The sequence below is a fragment of the Sipha flava genome, unplaced genomic scaffold (assembly GCF_003268045.1).
Source record: "Sipha flava isolate LNK unplaced genomic scaffold, YSA_version1 146_pilon_pilon, whole genome shotgun sequence".
NCBI lineage: Eukaryota > Metazoa > Arthropoda > Insecta > Hemiptera > Aphididae > Sipha > Sipha flava.
Genome location: NW_020271776.1, coordinates 109,014 through 130,764, shown reverse-complemented (window position 1 = coordinate 130,764; position 21,751 = coordinate 109,014). Strand labels below are relative to the sequence as shown.

Sequence of the window (21,751 nt, the reverse complement as noted above, 5' to 3'; positions counted from 1 at the left end):
GTAATTATACTAGTTCTTCAAACTAGATAAGGGGACGGTGATTTTTTGCTAAATAATATACTGTTTTAAAAAGTCAAGTCATGGAATCCATTTCTGTTTCAGATATATATTCGAACATCTTATCTCATATTTTGTTTGAGCTTTTCATTAATATGTGTTCTGCTAACACATGAGCTTTGCTTTCTAAATGTTGTTTAATTTTATTTCTCAATGAAGCCAATTGATTTTTTCTACTATTCGCAGCTGCTACTATTTCAAAGCCTACCCACTCAGATGAAATTCGAACTTTATTATCCGAGTTAAATTTTTGAAACTGAATACTGTTTTTAGTTGAATACAAGTATTACATCCTAGTTTTCCATTTTTACTATTTGACCATGGATTTTTTCCATGAAACTGTATCACCTGTTCTTATGTCCATAATGTCGGCCAAATGTTGGATACTTTCAATACATCTTGATTTGACTATCAACAGAAAAATCAAAACTATTTTCATTGGGCGTTACTAAAAATGAACTATTACCAGAAATATCAATATTAATAGTGCTTTTAGTTTTTTTTCTCGTGGTGTGGTGACGTAAATAACGCACCGCGAATCGTCCAAGTTGTTTACAATATTGTCAGTGGATAAGGGGAAATCCCATATTCTAGAATATGCGATGATTATCTCGTTAAGGTAATTTCGAGAATGTTCTAGACAATCGACGCCGATATACTCGTATATATACCGGCTGGTCCGACGCTCATTTAATCAGTCCGTGAGTATAATCCGCGATATATTCGGCAACTCCTCCGCAATTGTAACGCGTATCGATATTTGTACATACATATTTATATAATATAGTGTCTACTTTAATTACATTAAATTGTAAGTGATTTTTATTACTTAAATCCCACAGTGGTATAAAAAACTTATCAAGTGTGCCGCCTGCGCGTTTAGAATTTGAAGTCATATTTTAATAAAAAGAACACTTTAAAGTCAGTACTATTTCTATATAGTTATATGTTGTTATATAGTATAGGACAATTTATTAAACTAAATGTTGAGTTTAATAAAACTTCTCAAAGACAAATATTACTTTAGTAAATTATAATTAATATTACAATTTATAACTTACTTATTTACGTTTAAGTTAAACAGTAGGCCGCACAAAGTGCAATCGTATAAATTTTACGTGTTGGTGGTAAACTGGTAACGGATAAACTGATTAGTGATTAATTGTGTACACCACTTCTTTCACCGTACGCGATACGAAATTTCCTGGTATCTGAATATCTAAAGATTATGAGCTATGACTAAAGGCTATTGTGTTTATTCCAGTTATAAATTTAGGGAACTGGTTTGTTATAGCCCCGCAATCACCATTCTGGTGTGTTATCGCCCAGCCATTCATAAAACAATAAATACATCGTAAAAATAATCTAAAGATTCGACGGAAAAAACGTACCATTATTACTATGAAGTACCTATTATATATATCACAAAATATGGATCGATATAATCATATAATATCGATTTTGATTGAGAGTATACGCAGTATACCCATAATATTGAAAAAAAATCTTAAGAGTATACGGCGTATATTTAGTGTACCCTATGGGAACACCTCTGGGTGAGTTTGTACAGGAAGCTTTCGTGCCAGACTTTCCACGTCGAGGAAAAGAGAAGCTGTCTGAATGTGACTGTTAAATCTTTAACTGATCTAACGAGAAAGATTGGTCAGTTTTAAAGTATGTTGTATGTATTAAAGTTTAGTCTGGAGGCGATTTTTCGTAATCTGATTTAGACATGAAGTGCTTTTCGTAAATGAGTAAGAATAATCCACTCGTACATTTTGGATAGGGAGGAAAGTAGTGCGATCAGTCAGTAGTTTTCGGGATAATTATGGTCTCTTCCTATTTGTGGATGGAAATGATGACTGATTTTTTTTTCCGAGCAATAATCAGTTATAACTAGAGGCTTTATTTTTTTTAGAGTAATTAATTGATGATTATTCGTAAACGTGTTTGATAATGTCGTTTTACACATAAACTTATAATATTGATTTCCTTCTTCACCCTGATCGCTAAAGCCACTTGACCTTTCTCATTGGCATCCTCGAATATCATTTATTTACGTATATTAAGAAAATAAAAACATTCCATTAAGAAATAGTCATCATTTGACTTGTATCCTTGTGGCTGATCGTATATAGGCACTAACGTATATTATCCAAAGCAATCCTTTCTTGAAATAAACACCAATATATATAATATATTAACCTTATAATCGGGATTGTAATAGTTACCAATATTTTATCATTTATGGAATGAATAACTAGCCCTTTACGCGAAGAAAACTTTTCGAATTATATACATTTGTTTTTGTCTATGAAAAAAAAAAAAAAATCTAAATCAAATGCTATTTTCATGCTTAAGCGTTTTAATGTTTCTGCTTGTCCATGCGATGCTCCCGGGTTAAAAAACAATGCACTCTAACTGTCTAACGAGACGTGTGTTAACGAATGATTATGTTCCATTGTAAAGCCAACCGATCTCGATGATTCCAATGTGATCTCTGTGTCATGGTCGATCACTTTATTTAATTTTTCCTATTATCATGTTTACTACATAGTGTTTCTCAACTTTTTTCCTATAACGACATCCTTATTCAGACTCAAAAAAATTACAACGATTTATATGGTTCGATATTCTCGTATTTATTAGTTTACCTATTTAATGGATTTAACTAATAGACTAAACGTGAAAATTTTGAGCGAACAAATGCCGATACGCACAATCAAGCATTCTAATATTTAAGAATTTATAGATAAATGCTGCTCTAAAACCTTAAAAAATGCCACAAAAATTGCAAAATATGCCATAAAAATGAATATAAATTTAAATATGTCATAAAATGCTAAATAAAAACTGCATTAAATTAATCAGTAACACTTGGAACTTTTTTCTTCTTATGAAACCACATGTTGTGACATTAGAAAAAAAAAATGCATTTACATCAAAATGCCAGCCCTAGTTATTACCATCGTATTATAACGTCATGGGTTATGTCTTTGAAATCTGAACACGCACAATATGAGTTGACTGATATGCAATTCAAATTCAAACAGTAAAAAATTCCAATTCAATTTCGTATAGATTTTTTTTAACGATACTGCGTCGTGGTGGTTAACAATCTAGGATTTACGGTACTTCTTCGATTTTCTCGACTACATGCTCAGACAGTTTTTGCGAAACAAAACACGACGTTCGTCTTCGGAATACGGTATAGGTAAGGACCTAATAGAAATACCCACCGTCCGATGGTTTTATATTTTTTACATCATATCATAATATTCCTACGTCATAACAACGAAAATTATTAACTTGTGAATATTTCCTTGAAACGCTGACTAAAATATTTATTATTACAACAGTCCTAGTGCTGTTGATGGATAAAATTTTTAGAAAAGTTCCATTGATTGAAAAAAAAAAAAGAAAATCCAATTTGCTTTCATTGTAGTATTATTAAGCCCGAGTATTTCAAATACGACACGTACCAAAGCATTCATCTGAACGTGACGAATTTGACGTGGGCACCTCACTGGTACACATATTCGCGTAGTAGTTTTCAGATTATTATTTTGTAATATATATTTTTTTTCAGTTTTACTATTAAAAAAAAAAAAATCTACACTTGAATAAGTCACTATAGGGATATCCATCATAGATACTAAAATCTGCAGTTATAGCGAATGAAGGATTAATAAACGATACAGAACAATAATGATTTAATAATATTAAAAAATGCTTATTTGGATACTATTTTAATGTGACACAATATATTTACCATATTGTTTTTCACATAATATAATGAATATTAAATAAATTAAAAAAATAATGATTGAATACAGGTATCGGGTGGACCATTATTATGACGAATACCTCCATATGAATTAATTTGAAATAATTATAAACAGCCACATTTAAAACCCCTGTTTTCATTAAGTACTATCCCTACTTAACCTTTTTAATCGTTTCTCTCGACTAAATACACGTTTTCGCGAATACATGCGTCAAACGATTTTTAAACCGTTCAGCCATAGTTGGTCTCTTATAGCTTTAAAATTATATATTTTCTTCATAATATTATCATACATATTATTATTCTAATTTGAGTATATTCGAATTTAAAATGTAGTTCTTATATTTTTATCGAACATGCTGTAGTTACCGTCACGTTTTACATTATTTATAAATTATAGAAATATTGTGGGTTCTGAACTCGGCGACAATCATCATTCACTCCATAAAATATCGACTATGGTGGAAAAAATAAATTAAAAAAATAAGCACCTTAAAATACTACAGTATACTTTGCTGAGTTACACGCAGCACTGCTTTGACGTAAAAAAAAATATAAATTGCTATTTTTAATCTTTGGTGGCAGTGTATCTTCATGTAGCCCTTTTCTAGTAGGTATTTATTTATTTTCATTTTTTTGATATGGAAAAACTAGAAAATATTCGTTAACCAACATTGTCACGTATATGTATGGGTGTGTGTGTGTGTGTGTGTGTGTGTGTGTGTGTGTGTGTGTGTGTATGTGTATCTGCACATGTAAGAGGACAAACGAAATATTATTTTCACATCATTCTAAATTACGATTCTTATTATCTTCAATTCAGTATGTTAGGCTAGAAGTATTGATGGGTAAACCAATTTATCTTTATGACAACGGCAGTTATTGTTGTTATTAAAATGTGTGAGTGACATTTTTTCCTTGAAAAATAAATGCATGAAAGTACAAGCTTTTGTCGTCAACTCGGACACTGATGCGTATATCCTAAGAATGGAATATGGTACAATATTTTTACGTGATCGTACATATTGTTATCAAGGATGTAAGATAATGATCGTTTTATTTATAATAAGTGTAATAAATAATAATAGTCTTAACAATTCAGATATAACGTGTAAGAATTTAAAGTGTAAAAAATCAATATTATAACTAACTTGGCGCGAAGAAAACGTGTGTCAAATGATTAACAACAACTGACGATGGTGGATCAAGTTAAATATGTCGCCTAATCGTCGCTCTGATCGGTGATTTGCATGCTGGGGTGATCCCTATGTGTGATAATACACTTTCAATACTACGCAAAATACGTAATACGAAAACAAATGTAAGGAAAAACTAGGAGGAAAAGCGAGTAAATAAGTATTCGGGAGAAATATTTATACTTCGTAGAACCATTATGGTTGACATAGGATGATAATATATTAAAATTAAATCTGCAATCTAGATTCAACTACATTATAATCATTTCGTATTTTTATTGGTGGTCCTGTTATAATTCTTAGAACACTAATTTGATTCAGACCTAACAGATCAACAAAGTACAATGACTAAAAGTCTGACTATGGAGTAGATAACCGTCTGAAAACTATGGTTTCGAGTGATAATTTATTTCAAAGCTTTATATTAATAATAAAAATAAAAAAACACCGATTTGTAACTATTTCATTAGAAAAAAAAAAGATATTTAATTTCAATTATTTTGAAGCATTTTCAAACAACTATATGAATTTACATAATATTAAATAAAATAAACCAATATAAGAATAAATTATTTCAGAAAAAAAAAAACGTGCAGATGGTCTACAGGGAGAAATTGAACGCAAACTCAATTACTGTTACAATATTCCAACGATATTTATCATTACAGTGTATATATGTATATGTCCCGCGTGGGGTCGTTAAAAATGTTAGAGTTCCATACCATTTTTTTGGAAAAACGTAAATTTTCCGTTGACACGAATCATATTTCGATTTTAATTTGAACGTCCTATTGGTGGTCGACCACATTTTATTTCATAAAATAAATACTACACATTAACAATGTCTTTATAGGAACTAAACCTATTGTTTGAGTATACGCTGAACGCACAAACATTTATATTAAAATGGCGATCTTACACAAAGTTTCAATAAAAAAAAAAAAAAAAAAAAAAAAAAAATGGCGATCGATTATAATAAAGACAAGAGAAAAAAAATACAATACAGTGCAGGATATGCCGTTTGTCGATAAAAAACGTGTATAATATACTAATACAAATACGACCGAAAGAGTAAAATCAAAGATAAAATACAGGTACAAAAAAAGCTCTGCTGATACACCGTGCTCTACTGGGGATGCATAACATTTTTTCTGATCCTTACGTAGCGTGGACGTGCGTGTGGGTGTGTGTGTTTGTGTGTTTGTGCGCGGGTGTATTGACTTATACCAAACAGCAAGAATGCGATTGGGATTTCTTTCTAGATGAATTCCTGATCGACGTGCTCGGGCCCGTCTTACCACCCAACCGCCGCCGCCACAACTTGTTGATTTGTCCGTCGGACTTGGACGTCGTTACCGTGGAGTTCTCCATGATCGCAATCGGCCGATCCTCGCCGCCGTCAGACAGCACCTCCGCCTCGTCTTCGTCGTGGTCCTCCTCGTTGTCCGACGACTCGCATCGGTCCCTTAACGCGGCCCTAGCGTAAAGCTCTTCGCACCGGCTCGTGTACAGGTGGGAAATCTGCTCATCGCATTCGTCGGACTCGGTCTTCTCCGTGAAATCGGTCTCGGCCACTTGCACCAGGCGAAGTTCCTCATCGGAAGACTCCTGCAGTAGATACGACCGTTCGTCCTTGATGAAAGACCGCGGCGATCCTACCTGTTCGTCCTTCTCCTTCTCCTCCTCTTCCGATGACGAAGAGTCCACGCAGTCGGGCGATACGTAATCGGCCACGTGTACCAGTACGGGATTGGATTTGACCGGAACCGGATGTGCCACCACCGGATGCTGTGGTGGCGTTTCCGGCTGCGGTTGCGGTGGGGGTGGTCGTGATGATGATGTGGGTGATTGCGATGATGACGGTGGTGCTGATGGTGGTGGTGACGGCGGGGGTGGTGGTGTCGGTGGGGGTGACGGAGGCGACGGTGGGGTTGGTGGTGTCGGCGGTGAGGACAACAATTCGGGCGAGAACGATCTCAACGATTCCATGGCCGCGGTGGTGGCGGCCGCGGCGTTGGCGATGGCTTCGGAGATCGACAGATTAGATCTCTCTTCCCGGTGCGTTTCCGGCGAAATCGGCGAGCTCAAAGAACCGCTTCTTCCGCCCATGTGCCTCTTGAACCGGTGCCTTATGTACATCGCGTCCGCGGGAGACAGCGGTGACGAGCTCCTGTTCAGGCCCGTCATCCTTTGCAGTTTCATTTGCGGCATGGCGGGCGTAAAACTCAATGAATTCGATCTGCCTTCTGCAACACGACGTTTTACCAATGTAAATCGAATGGAAAAAAAATTAAAAAAATATTTGAAATATCGACCGTCGTTACGACACTATTGTGTAAGCGCGCGTTTTATTGATAGATGGGCTACCGCAATGGTACCACTTTTTTTCCTCGGAAAACTTCCAAACTCCGTTGTCCAGTTCATTAGGAAAGTAATAGCAAACAAAAGGAATAACCCTCGAATACAACAAAATCGAGTGAATTACGATGTAAACAATAATAAAAAGTCATAGCATGCAAATCATCATGCAATACTTTGTAATACAGTTGTTATAGCACGAGAATCGTCTAGCTTCGATAGTAAAACGAATAATTATTTATGAAGTCACAAGTCTCTGCAGTCACCAGAGATCATTGTAAAGTGCGCATTATTATTTTTATTATTATTTTGTTTTTATTACATGTCAATAAGCGTGCCAACTCCTATAAATTCTACCCAAGTTTTCATGTTAGGTTTTCAACTTTCCCTCATAAGTGCACATAGCGGATGTTACTTTTATGGTTATAAAACATAAACTTTAAATTACCGTTTATTATTATTATTATTCCTGAGTATATAGTGCTGCAGGTACTAACATTAAATAAAACAGTAGGTGCTTAAAATAATCTCAATAATATGTAAAACAATACATGTACGTGTATAACTTATATGTCTGTCCAATGAATTCTATATTTTAATCGCATATTCGTAATATCGCGCTCGACATCGTTTTAATTAATTATTTTAATTATCATCCTATTGCACGAGACAGGTATTAAAATTTCATACATTATAGTATAATACGTTAACAACAATAATGACATCAGTGTAATTTATGGACTCACCACGAGTGTATGCCGCGTAATAATTATAATAGTAATTTACCTACGAGATATCGACTCTAGATGTAATAATGTCTTAAATGTATATTTTATAATATTTTCTCAACCATTCGGACTGCAGAGGCCCATATTTTTAGTGGACATCTCATTCGGTTCGCAGCACATATTAAAATAATTAATTCAAACGTACATGTATTTTTAATGAAACCAAAGAAACAAAGAACTTTGTATTAAAAAACGTTTCTATTTAAAGGATTCGAAGCTTTAAAAAGTATGGGAAAAAAGTTTTAGACTCAACATGTTCTTCGGACACTAATTATCTCTCATTTCAGTAAATTAAAAAAGGTACCAAATGATATTTTTCATTTTTTTTTAATAAATGTAAACATTTATAGAATTTTTCGATATAAAAGAATGAAAAAAAATATTTAAGTACGCAATCAACATATAAGTATTCATATCACAATGTACCTACTTACTTACATTTATTAGTGATATTTATTATTTAATATTATAAAGTACTGTATTATCACCCTGACTGTATTTTACATTGTTATTTTATGTTATTATTAAACATATCGTATTTAATTCATTATTAAAGCAAATAAATAACGTATGCATTATCAGTCGAACAAGTAATAATATTATTATTCGTATACATTTTCTTTTATAAAAATGAGTTTTTATGTAGAAAAAATCATATTTATTGAAATGTCTATGTATTCATCAAATTATTTTGAACTGTGGACTCATCGTTAGCGCTTTTGTTTTCTTTTTCGAGCCGTTTTAAACGGTAAACATGATTATTTTATGAACCATCATGGCACAGTGATAATAACGGTAATGGAATAAGCAAAAATTCTTGACCGCAAACGACACATAAATCGTGAATGACATTTGAATGGATGGGACAACAGATAAGACGTATGCTGAAAAATCGGTCTCGATAGGAGAGAGAAAATGTAATCTTAAACCATACATGAGTCAAACGCACTGGAATTGCACAAGGGACAACTAATGAAGGAAAAATAACGTAAACCTGTGGAGCCGAAATATCTGTTAAACGTAAACAACATGTTCAAACATTTGAACGCCAGCAGCTTGAATAAATCTTAAATCGACCAGAAGTATATTGCTAAACGGCCGAACCGAATCTAAACGATAAGTTGCGAAAATCGTTCAAGTCGTTTCCGTTAAAATAGTGGAACCGCAAGATAAGATATTATTTAAATAGACAACGGAATAATAAACCATGAGATAATGTTTAACAGAAAAAAAAACAAACTGAAAAAAATCCACATTTTGTAAACTGACACTGTAAGCCGGAGATTTCTTTTAGTACGATAAAAAAAAAAAAAATAAAGCAAACTAAATTCACACGAATAAAATATCAAAACTTTATAGAACTTTTATAATTTTATGACTGATTAAGGACCATCAAAAATGATATCGTAAACCTTCTCATTAAAAAGCCAGATATAGTCGAAGCTTAAAGTACAAAAAAGGAATTATTGTATAATTTACTATAACTACTTATTTCGTTTTTAAATCTTGTAATTTACATAACAGTCGTAAAAGTATTAAATTTCGTTAGCAAAATTACAAAAAATATTGCTTTGCCTTGAAAACAATATAAAATGGACAGTTTTTTTCAACTTTCATAATTGTTTAAGATTATTAATTTCCTCCATATCCGTTTTACTATAGTATGCAGTAAAAGAGTTTCTTTTATTTATATCACCATTGTTTTATACAATATTACTACAATCTGATTAGTTTTTTCCCTTTATTGTTCTCGTTTTTCATTATCTAATTAGAATCAGTAAGTTAATTTTATCTTTTATTTAATTTTATTTATATCGTTTAGAGAATTATTTTTTCCAGATATCATACATTAAGTTTTAATTATTTTAACTAAAATATTGTGTAGCAGATTCAGAATTAAATTTTGATTGCTGTCGTATACAATTATTATTATGTACGGTTACTGCCTTATATTATTATAAGATGACATACAAAACAAATTTCTAGAAAATTTGAATTATCTTGGAAACCAATTACAAGGCATTTATTTTACGGAGTTGGCCTAATCACATAAAAGTAATGAAAATAATTTAAACAATAATCTATTTAAACGCGTCTCTGAAAATAAGACTATGTTCTCATAATAATACACCTCATTATTTTAACATTTTCTAAAAATATTAGAATTTAATTAATGTTCTTATTTTTTAATGTTTTTATTTTTTACTATCACAGTCGACAAAACATGCAATTTTTTTTTTAAATTAATATTTATGATCTGTATACATAGTTTATACAATAAGTAAATTTTGAAGGCTAATAGTAGAAAAAAAAACAAAGACATGTGGACTTGAGAGGAGGGGGCATCCAATGACTCCACTTCAAATTTCATTACTTATTAAGTTAATTATTTAATAAATCTCTAGCTTTAATCGACGTAGTGGATTGATTAGGTTACTTAAAGAACGGAGATTAAAACATGCGATTCAAGAAAATAAATACAAGCAATGAGTTATTTAATAACACACTTTACAATATTGCTGCGGTCGGTAAATAAAAACTATATCAACGTCTGTATACAAACTTCGGTGATATTTTTCAATAGACAGACATGGTATGGAGTGTCGAGCCACTTCATGATATATTTTTGGAGAAGAAGTCCTCCTCCTTTCGTTCACTAGATCGTCCATGTTAGCATTGCTTTTCACAACACTCGGCTTCCACACTTCCGACACGTTGGGGTACATCAGTGCTGGCAGTCTGTTCAGCGGTGACCTGTTTTCACTGTGTTCCAGCCAATAAGTCTTCATGTTCCCTAAAAAAAGAAAAACTTTTACCATCGTCGATTCATAGCTGAATTTCTCGACCGCAAAACCGACTAAAGAATAAGACCGGTATGTATTTAAGAATTTTTATATTTAAGAATTTTTATCCCGGAAGGGTATGGTAAATTTTCAAGGAGATAAAAAAAATAATTTTCGGTAAATTCCTTATATTGAACAAAATATATATAAATAAAGAGATTGTTCATTTTTCTCTGACAAGGTATTATCCACTACCTTTCTACCATATAACCATTGGACATGTTCGAGGCTTACCTTTACCCTTCACGTAAATCTCGCCTCGTTCGCTGACCGTGTATGATGTCGAGATCAGGTCTCTGGTGGTTTGAGATATGTGGATTTTCATCGCCTCGCTAGTGGACTCCATCCGGGACGCAGTGTTGACCGAGTCTCCGAACAGACAGTATCTCGGCATCTTCATGCCGACAATGCCAGCTACTACGGCGCCGGAATGTATGCCCACGCGTATTTGCAAATGAGATTCTGCAAGAGAAACGAACGTGACGTGACTAACAAACTTGTTTTTATTTATTATTAAAAACGGGCAAACCCTCGGTAAGATTATTATATTGGGTTGCGTTCTATCATAAAATTTGTTTTAAAGCAACAGAAGTGGCAAGCGCCAAATATGTACAGAATTACGATATTCTAGTCGAAAAACGAAAAATGGATCAGCAGTGACGTTCATCATAATTGATCTTAACGGTACATTAACAGGTAAATAATCGGTAATGGCTGTACGTCACACAAAACGCTATACATAATGGGGTAAATGACAAACGATTTATTTACATAATTCATAGAAAAGGATCCGTTCGGTAATCATAAAATTAATAACATTACTTGTTGATGGATCTTTTAGATCTTTTATCGCTTCGACCATGTCCAAAGCCATGTTGCAAACTTTCTCCGCGTGATTGTCTTCGGTCATTGGCGCGCCCGAAACTACCATGTACGCGTCGCCGATGGTCTCGACCTGAAATGCATTGTTAATTTTTTCTTTTCTATTTTAATTAATCCGCACGGCGATCATTGCAACGTGCGAGAATCCAGTGAATAATACAGTAGTTTTATATGAACCTTGTAAACGTCGTTGCGCTCGGTAAGGTGGTCGAATATGGAATACATGGCGTTCAGCATTGACACCACTTCCATCGGCGTGATTCTACTGCAGATCTCGGTGAATGTTACAATGTCCGAAAACAATATCGACACGCTGTTAAATATCTGAAAAAAAAAAAAAAACGAAAAAATTAAATACGATAACATCGACAAATCGATATCAATCGCAATTGGCGGCGTAATTCACACCTGACACGTATCAATAGGGTTCTGGCCCTTCCGCAGCCGGTCGGCCACCTGTTTGGGTATCATCTGGTACAGCAGCTCGTCCGTGCGTTTCATTTCTTCGTCCAGTTTACGCATCGATTCTTCCAGTTTTTTCGACTTTGACTGCTCCTGGTCCAGGGCCAGTTTCAGCTCAGCCGACTGCTGTGTCCCTACCAACATTAAGTCCCTAGGGTATAACGGAAACAAAACGAGAGTACCATTATTATTATTATTATTATTATTATTGTTGATGTTGTTGTTAGCTTTGCGTGGTCTTACGCACGGCGCACAGTATAACTACCGCGATACGTTCAGGCCTCTTGCCCACTGCATAAATTACCGAACGAACGAACGAAAACTTTCAAATTAATTACTATTTTGGCCACGAACCTGCTGAAGTCGTGCATGGAGAGATCATTTATGTACAGGCCGGTAGTGACCAGAGCCGTGAGATTAGGCATCACCGGCGTACCTAAGTACATCATCATTTGCCAATTGTCCATGTAAATCATTTGTCCTAAACGAAACAAGGGTTGTTTTCGTTTAATAATTAACGCTTCGCTCTCTAACAGTTAACAACAAATGTTTTTCCTGAGCCTTTTGTTCAATGGTACCGTTTATTATGACATCCACTTATTCATACAATATTTATGCAATACATTGTGACTACGTATATACCTCTCAGTCGCAGTTTGTTTTCTTCCAGTGAAACGTCGGTTTCATTGTTCAGAATGAACTGCCGGTCAATGGGCCGATCGGAGACCACGGGCTGCAAAGCGACCAACTCGAAGATATTGTTCGTCCGGTTCAGTATCTGTTCAGTACGAATTCAAAAATTTTTACATTACGTTCATCTGTTTATCTGTATCCCACGGAAGGACACACTTACTGTTTGAAATTTAAAAGCTATCAAAGGTCTGACCAATTCGAACCAATTGGTGATCTGTTTACCAACCAAATCTGGTAGGATGACCAGCAGCGAATTTCCGATGCTATGGACAACCATGTTGGAACTATAGGATAAAGAAAAAAAACGTCAGTTCGACATTCGCGTATCGTTCGCAGCACTTATTATTTCCCTCCATGGGCTCAAAACGATCGCACGTGAAACGGACTTCAGATGTGAAGTGTTGATATAATTATTTTATGCGAAAAAAAAATGAATTAACAACAAAAAAAAAAAAAAAAAACACCGCTAAAACAACCGTCGGAGAGAAATAATATTGCATTAGTTTTACATCAGTTTTTTGGTCATCCACCTGAACACAATGCAAAACGGAAATATTTCGAACAGCACCGACGCACTGATTGGCAGATGTTTCTCTTCTCGGGTCATCGTCATGGACGCCAATGTGAACGCTCTATTGTCGAATTCCAGCTGAAACGTCACGTGCAACGTATCGTTCAGGAACTCTTCACATACCAGTTCGATGCGCATCTCCTGAAACATTATCCATCCACCCAAGTTACGATCGTGTCGGGATTCCAGGTTGCCAGCAGTCCGTACCTTGTGGTAATAGTGCCTGGCCACTTGTTTAATCTGACCCATGGTGTAGTAAACGAAACCGCGGCGTTTGCTGCGATAGTGCAACGTCAACCCGTGTCTGGACTCGTTTTCACAGATGAACGACGGCGCTTGCATCTTCGGATACGAGAACTTCAAGTACTCGTGTAAATTGTCCAAACCTGTGTTCACAACGGTCGCCAAAAATAATAATTAATCAACGACAATACCAAACATATGAACGTCGAATGCTCTCCGATCGTCTTAGCGTTCGATAACGTACACCGATTACTAGGTATGAAAAATGGAATATTCGCGAAGCTGGACGAGTTATCTTTAATTTAGCAACTCTTCGAGTCAAGTTGATGAAGATGCAAGTCAAATTATAAGTTTTTTCTCTGTGTAAAAGTTATAAGTTTAATGGTGAAAAAAATAACTTAACTTGGATAAAATAAAATAACTTTCATATTTATCGGAATTGAATTAAAATATTTATATAAAGCTGTACGAGTTATTTTTATCTTTCTTGAAATCTAAAAAAAGATAATTTAACAAGACCTTCAAAAATTATTTACAATTCCTATATATTTTAATAAAATCGATAAATTTTACAAAAAATATATTTTATATATTTTTAATCTTCAAGATTAAAATCCAGGAAAAAATTCAACTTAACGTGACTATACAATGAATCAACTGATTAGTAGCTACTGAAAAAATGGTATTAACCCGTTAAATTCGAAGTTATTAAAAATATAATAAAAGTAGCTCACTTCTTAATATGGTTAAATGTAACAACTTTTTAACTCGTTTATGCGCAGTTTATTTAACTTATCGTAGTTAGGAACGTTTTATATTCCGATGTTTTGCCAATATTCGAACAATCGGTCGAAAATGCGTTCTTCTTGTTTTCATGTTACAAATATAAGGCCCTATCGGACCGGGACTTGGGGATTCAAATTTGTCAACTACTATACATTAAATGGGCCTCTATTGCAGTTTCAAACGTGGTGTGTCAGGAGGAATGAGATTTGAATTAAAAATAAACATGATTTGACACAACATGATAGTAAAATTATTATTTAAAACAAAAATGTTTTATTGTTTTCGTCCGTATGAAGTTGTAGCGTACACGTAAAATTATACGTATGAAATATGCATCTCATACCGTTGTTCGATCGTGATAGTTATCGGCTCCACAGAACTGCCACAATATCGTTGTTAATAACTTTTACACCCTACACGATCAATTGACTACGATAATCCATGTACAAATTAACATATATATATATATTATGATTTACTGCACTCTACTGTTTTATATTTTAGTTTTTTTTTTATTTATATTGACTACAATAACAACGATAAATTGCAAAGAATAAAAGTAAAAAGGTATTGCAATACAAATTATGTGATTCGATTGTAATAATTATGTGACATTTAAAAAATATTGAGTTAAATCAAGCTCTATGTTAAAGGTTTATTCGTTTTGCTAAATATACGTTCAAACCACTAAAAGATTTAGCCCATTTAGGTAATTAAAAAAAAAAAAAAAAAAAAACTAAACGTGCACGAATCATGGTGGAATAAATTTTCTATATTAGGATAAATTAATTAAAAATATAATTTAATTTAAAATCAGTTGTATTAACAATTGTACGTGATTCGTTGTTATATTGGGTAATGTCGTAAGAAATTATTTCATTGTATGTGTTCATATTATTATCATCTCGTATTTTATGTTTGTGTTTGCTCTTTTTGATATTATAAAATCGTTTATGCAATTATGAACATATTATTATGCGACATTGTAGATCCTATGTAAACATTGGATTTATACCCAAAGAATATCAACTGTTGTTCTAATTATATGAGTGTATAATTAATAAATAAATTGCACCAAAATTTCAGTCTCGAGTTAATACAGAAAAAAAAAAAGAGAATAAAGGCAAATAATGGACGGAAGGAAGGGAAGGGCAAGTATAAAAATGGTATACGAGTAGAAAAGAAAGGAAAAATTGAGATCGAGTCAAATGATAGTATAGGTAACTTTGACATTTTATATTTTTGAAAGCACAAACTGGAAAAAATCGAATTTAAATATTACGGTTGGCTTACGAGAAGTACTAAGAATACCCAACTTCGGATAAACGACGGAGAAAGGGAAGAGTACGAACTACGTAACGAAATAACGTTTTACCGCAACCGTTGTGGGCAAATATCTGCCGTGAGTTATTTGATTTATTAATTTTTTCTCTTCGTTAAATAAAACACAATTTGATGTTAATAGCGATTACATATTTCTATCACGGGGTCAATTTTATCGTTTACAGGTACACGCGGTCAAATTTAATGCGAATGGTTGTGGGTAGGGGCTGGTGGTTCGACGCGCTATCAAACCGTTTATCTTCAACGCAACGTGAAACTCCGTTGATTGAATTTCGTTACTCGTCACTCGATGGCAATCGATAGTTTATTCAACGCACAACGATTGGTCGTTTAATTAGCAGTTCGTACGGACAAGGTAGGGTACACGTTTCATTAATACATTATACATGTACGGGTGTAATGTACGTGCACGTAAGGTCGGCCGCGTGCGTCATTGATTCGTGTTACGAATAGAGGCGCACGAGAATGACACTCTGTTACATCTTTGTGCGCGCACTGCCTGTCGACGGACGAACGAATCAAAATGTGGACCAGTCTCGTGGGCGATTATCGCTGCGTATTAATCAACTGCATGTATAGGGGTTGGGACTCATTTCACCCCCTTTCCACCCCGAACGAAACTCGACCTATAACGATACGCGATTCACGTGAATTTCGATCGATCTCCGGCCACTCATCCCCCCGGAGAACAACGATGACGATTGTTGTGTTTCTTACCGTTTAGAAAATCTCGCATGTGACGTCCCAACACCGACAGTATACGATTGTACTCGTATTGGCCGACGAACGTGACGAAATGAACTCCCATTTGCTCGAAAAATTCTTTTTCCGTGATTCCGAGTACCTGGAACGATACGGAGACAGGGGGAGAGAAATAGAAAAATGAAAAAAAATAAAAATATTCAGCAAAAAAAAAAAAAAAAATACCGAACCCGACGCACGCGCGATTATAATAATACGTGCGTTTGTCGACATCCTGTAAGGTCGCGTGTAGCGCGTGTATTCACGGTAAACGCGCAGATGCGAAAACGTGTGAAGTACATACTTCTTGCGATTTTTCCGCTATCCGAGGTATGAGCGAGTCGCAATAAACTTGGTGCACGCTGAAACTAGGTTGCTCCACCTGGGCCATTCGGCGGATCTCCTCCCATCTGTCTTCGCCGTACATTTTTTTTATATACTCCGAGAGGTTTTCCAATAAAAGCCCGTACATCGTTGATCTGGAGATGGTGCAGAGACGGACAGAGGAAAACAGGGATGTGAGAGAGAGGAAGAGAGAAATAAAAATATAATAAATATATATATACACTTGTTTTATGAAAAAAATGTCGACGTTTTTTTTTTCTACCAGAATAATGGCGCGCGTTGAGAGATATTGGACTAAACTGCCTGTGAAATTGGTTTAAAGGAACAGTTAGATGAAACGTTCCTGGCCAAGAGTGACTCACGTAGAATGTGCTTTTAGATAATGGACAATCTAAAAGACTTAAGGGTGATTTTTTTTTTTTCAAATCATTTACCAAACACAAAGTAACATGATATATCAGACGTAATTGTTATGAAAAGTCTCCCCCTCGCTGATCGTTTATTGTTTTCATTAAATTAAATTCTTGTTTATCAGTATCATACAGCTTTTGCTGCTGTTCTTTTTCTTAATTTCTTTAGTTATTATTATTATTATTATTATCATCATTATTATTTTTTAATTTTCTACGAGTGTCAATTCATATATTTCTATTGATGGTGAAATATTATTTTCCAACATACTACATCTATATGACCGCCTTCCAATAGGATAAATATACTTTTGTAATTATTATTTCGCGCACGGTAACTTTTAAAAATCTAAGTAAAAAAATGACAATCGATCTTATTTCAATCACGAATTTTCTTTTGTCATTCATTTATATTTTACTACAGTACGATAACAGTACGAGATTATTGCTATTATTAAATTCATTTTTAAAGGACTGTTTAGCATTCTTTATTACATCTGATTTTCAATTATCCAATGAAAAATACGTGACTCAATTGTGCAGCATTTTTTTTTCTTTCTTTTTATAGTCTCCCTTCCTCTTTTCTTTGAAACGAGCTCGATTTTGATACGGATATTAGTTGGCGGTACGGCAGTCACGCGAGTATTTAAATCACCGACATCCCATTTGACGTACACTTTAATGTCCGTGTTTTGCTAGTGACAAATATTTATTAATCCAAAACATTTGGCCTGATTTAAACAGCGCAGTGCGGCGTGCCAATTACGGTGCAGGGTGTTTTTTTTAACGTATTTTTCACACAGGTGCGATGATTTGGGGCTATAAATTACTCTAAATGTCGTCGCCATAGAAACATCTGGTCATTGCATAAGCTCACTAGTCCAATATCCGAGGTGCCGTAAATTTCCCTTCAACTATAAGAGTACGGTTACGAGATGTCGTTTTCAGGCACTCTTTTTTTTTCTTATGCCGTATCATGAAACAATATACAAATTTATCAACATCTGATCATAACGAATATCTTACAGTGGTCTCCAAAAACTATTAACGTTCGACACGTTTAAGATCTAACCATCATAGTTGATGCGATATTATAATATATCCAAATTTAATATCTATTTACAAATATCTTTGGTAAGATATTTTACCATTGAGTTAAAAATCATCGCAACAATTGTACCTGCTATCTAATTTGGCTTTATTTTAAGATCAATAAAATAATTGTATTCTTTATGGTCACTGGACGAATTGGCCAAGAATCTACGTTAAGGAACATGGTAAATTGTAGTTAAAATTTAAAAAAGATATGTACTTGTTTGGATATGTTTTCAAACGGTTTAATATAATTATAATGTATACATAATTGTATACAATGTATTCTGTACATATATTGTATTATCACATTATATTATGAGCGTACATCATATGAGTTACATTGATACCCAAAGAGAATATCTTTAGATTTAAAATATTGATTTTTATTTCGTTATGAAAAATTCATTCCACCGAATGTTTCGAACACACACCGTGTACCTAAGACAATAAAAAAAAGTTGTTTGTATGAAAAAATGATTTCCATTGTCCCTACTTTAATTCCGAAACTTAGAATTATTGTTCCTTCTTCACGACTGTAAACTTAAAAATGATACTTGCATAAATTTATGTTGCTCATATGCATGCTTACACACACGTACATACACACTCACGCATACACAAGCACGCACGCATTCACATGAACATGTGCGCACGCACGTGATGTATGCAATAAATGAATATTAATCAATTAGATATAATTTTATGTGAATTATTTTATTTTATCAAATAATTATTAATATGACGTTATGGTGTTGTAAAAGTGGCCGTTGTTGAAATTGTTTAAGTGAATGAAAATAGTTACCGAGCATATTGGCTACCGTCCTATGTAAAACGTGACATAATAACTAATTTACCAGGAGTATACGTAAGAACATTGAGTAGCAAGCAATGATCATGTTCTAGCGAAATATTTTTATCGACTCGGTACTAATTTGCAAAATTACAACCTCTACAATCGTTTCCAATGCCTCAGGACGCGTTTTCCCGTCAGTATGTACGCGTTTAGTAAACTAAACAAATTTAAATTCGTGTTAATTATAATCGAGCAATTTCGAAAATTAAATTATAGGCCACAGGCAGTTTAATTAAAGCCGGTGCGATGATAACATGTGTCGGACACTAACATTAGCTCGGGTATTTTATAATTCCAGCAACACGTAACAGGAATCCGGCGGCCGGGGTCGGTTAGATAATATTCCGCATTGCGATTCCGGACCGGGAAATGAGTTGCGCGTGTATAATTCCGAATCATGAATGGGTAAGCATAACATTATTACACAGCGGTATTCGAATTCGGTGAGCGCGATCAATTCTGATCACGTCATGTGCACTGTGGCATATGTCTTTATTGACCTTCTATGAGCCAACGGTGCAGACTATTTACCAGATGACAATGTTTAACGATGAATCTAATGGAACCCGTATTGCTAAACCTTAACACGTATACGATTGGAAAAAGCAGCGGAATACCCCCGAAGAAGACGACCAAAACAGAAAACGGATTAAAACCAAAAAATAAGATTAAAACGGATTAAGTAGAAACATAAAAATACACGCATACAAAGTCAAACACATCATATACTTTTGGTTTCTTGAAACATTTTGTTGATGGTTTATTTTTCTATTCCGAACAATATCTTACAACTTAAAATCACATAAAATGTGTTAAAAATCGTGCGTCTCGTAATCAGAGCAAACCAATGGATTTCCATGTTAATGGATTTCATAATGAGCTTGATGCACGTCGTTTGGGAGTGGCCAGATCGCTAACCAGATGGTTTTCGGAATTATTGTTATTTTTTTTTTTTGCGCACGGTCGTAAAAAAAGTTTGAAGCTTGGGCTAGGGAAAAAAAAATAATAAAAATACGAGGGCCGTAAAAATGTAGGGTAAAAAGAAAAAAACCTCGTAAAAACAATAGGTAGTCGTCTCAAAAGAAAAATTGATGGCGGCGGCGGCGGCGGCGGCGGCAAGAGGTATGCGTGGAAGGCGCGTGTACGTATAGTAATAAAAAAAGAACAAAAAATATGGGAAAAAAAAATGAAAATAAGAAAAACGACGTCATCGCGAAACAAACGCATAACCTGAGACATATCATGTATAACATATTCCGAGAGATCAAACACGCGTGCACTTCTGTTGTGTTAATATAAAAAAAAAAAAAAAAAAAAACGTCAACCATTGAGTCCAAAAATACTAAAATTACATATAATATATACTCACATGTTACTAGAGATAGAGAGAGGGAGATAGCGCACGTGCACGCGTGATAACGACGAAGGAAATAAAATTATAATTAAGTGTGTAGTATTGTCGAAAGCGCCAGTCCCGCAGCACGTTGAGTAGAAACCGTAAAAAAAAAGGAAACGATTTAATAATATTTAACGATAACAGTTCAGGCTTGCTATAAGTAGTACTGTGCGGACTGCTCTGCTGGTCGTGAAGAAGTCTCCACCGGTGGTTCGACGGTCGGCGCAGCGCTGCAGAGACGGACCGTCATCGAAACGTATGAATCAACCAGTGCGTCGCGGACTGCGAGCCGCCGGCTCTCGCGGCCGAGTCCGATGACGGGCGCTTCGGCCCGTGGACGAGACATTGTCCTTGCCCCACCCCGTCCCGTACATTATATTATTTCCCGTTTCTTTTCTCACGTCCTTCCCGCCGCCGCCGATCATCCTTCGAATCCCTCGTCCTCGTCCGCCCGCCAACGGCTCTTCGTTTTCACATCGCCCACCCGTTCATTCGGCTTCGACCCTCCAGCAACAGTAGCTGTCTTAATCGAGCCGTCAACGTGCATGCCGCGCACTCGACTTATCCGCTGCCACTTCTCACCGACGACGGTTTCCACTGAAACAACAACAATACAACAACGTATTTCCACCGATTTTAATGTTATTGCATATATTACCATTTCATTACTACTACGAACAACCGGGACGATAATTATTATTATAATTATTCAATTATGTTTATTTATATATTTAATTAATTATTTTCCATTGATCGCACGCGTCTCGACGGCTATCGTTGACGGTTGATCGGAAGGCGGCGAGTAAATGAACCAGCATTGGCCGAATCGAATTTCCACCAAGTTCCTTGTACCCCCTTCGGACACGGTTCGATATCCACCCTTGGCTCTAATTTAAACACA

The 21,751-nt window shown here is 34.9% G+C and overlaps 1 protein-coding gene across 2 annotated transcripts; it reads right to left on the bottom strand.

Moving 5' to 3' along the window:
* Positions 1–6,060: 6,060 nt before the first annotated feature.
* On the bottom strand, positions 6,061–21,211 carry LOC112679440 (soluble guanylate cyclase 88E-like). 2 transcript variants are annotated; one of them, XM_025549230.1, is made up of 14 exons: positions 20,824–21,208; positions 17,056–17,230; positions 16,728–16,854; positions 13,845–14,023; positions 13,597–13,778; positions 13,227–13,350; positions 13,016–13,151; positions 12,728–12,854; positions 12,320–12,524; positions 12,089–12,235; positions 11,852–11,984; positions 11,264–11,491; positions 10,750–10,980; positions 6,061–7,286 (listed from the first exon to the last, which is right to left on the bottom strand). In XM_025549230.1, exons 2-14 carry the CDS (start codon positions 17,221–17,223, stop codon positions 6,262–6,264), a joined length of 3,012 nt encoding a protein of 1,003 aa, XP_025405015.1. In that variant the 5' UTR covers positions 17,224–17,230; positions 20,824–21,208; the 3' UTR covers positions 6,061–6,261. The 2 variants fall into 2 exon arrangements, with proteins under 2 accessions (XP_025405015.1, XP_025405016.1); XM_025549231.1 differs by lacking the exon at positions 12,728–12,854 and having other exon boundaries at positions 12,320–12,507; positions 20,824–21,211.
* Between the last annotated feature and the right edge of the window lie 540 nt (positions 21,212–21,751).

Coding starts and splice junctions, on each gene's coding strand:
- LOC112679440 (XM_025549230.1), bottom strand. CDS start 17,223: ATGTACGGGCTTTTATTGGAAAACCTCTCGGAGTATATAAAAAAAATG. Junction 14,024..16,727: donor CATGCGAGATTTTCTAAACG/GTAAGAAACACA, acceptor TTGTGAACACAG/GTTTGGACAATTTACACGAG. Junction 13,351..13,596: donor CCGTTTTGCATTGTGTTCAG/GTGGATGACCAA, acceptor TTTATCCTATAG/TTCCAACATGGTTGTCCATA.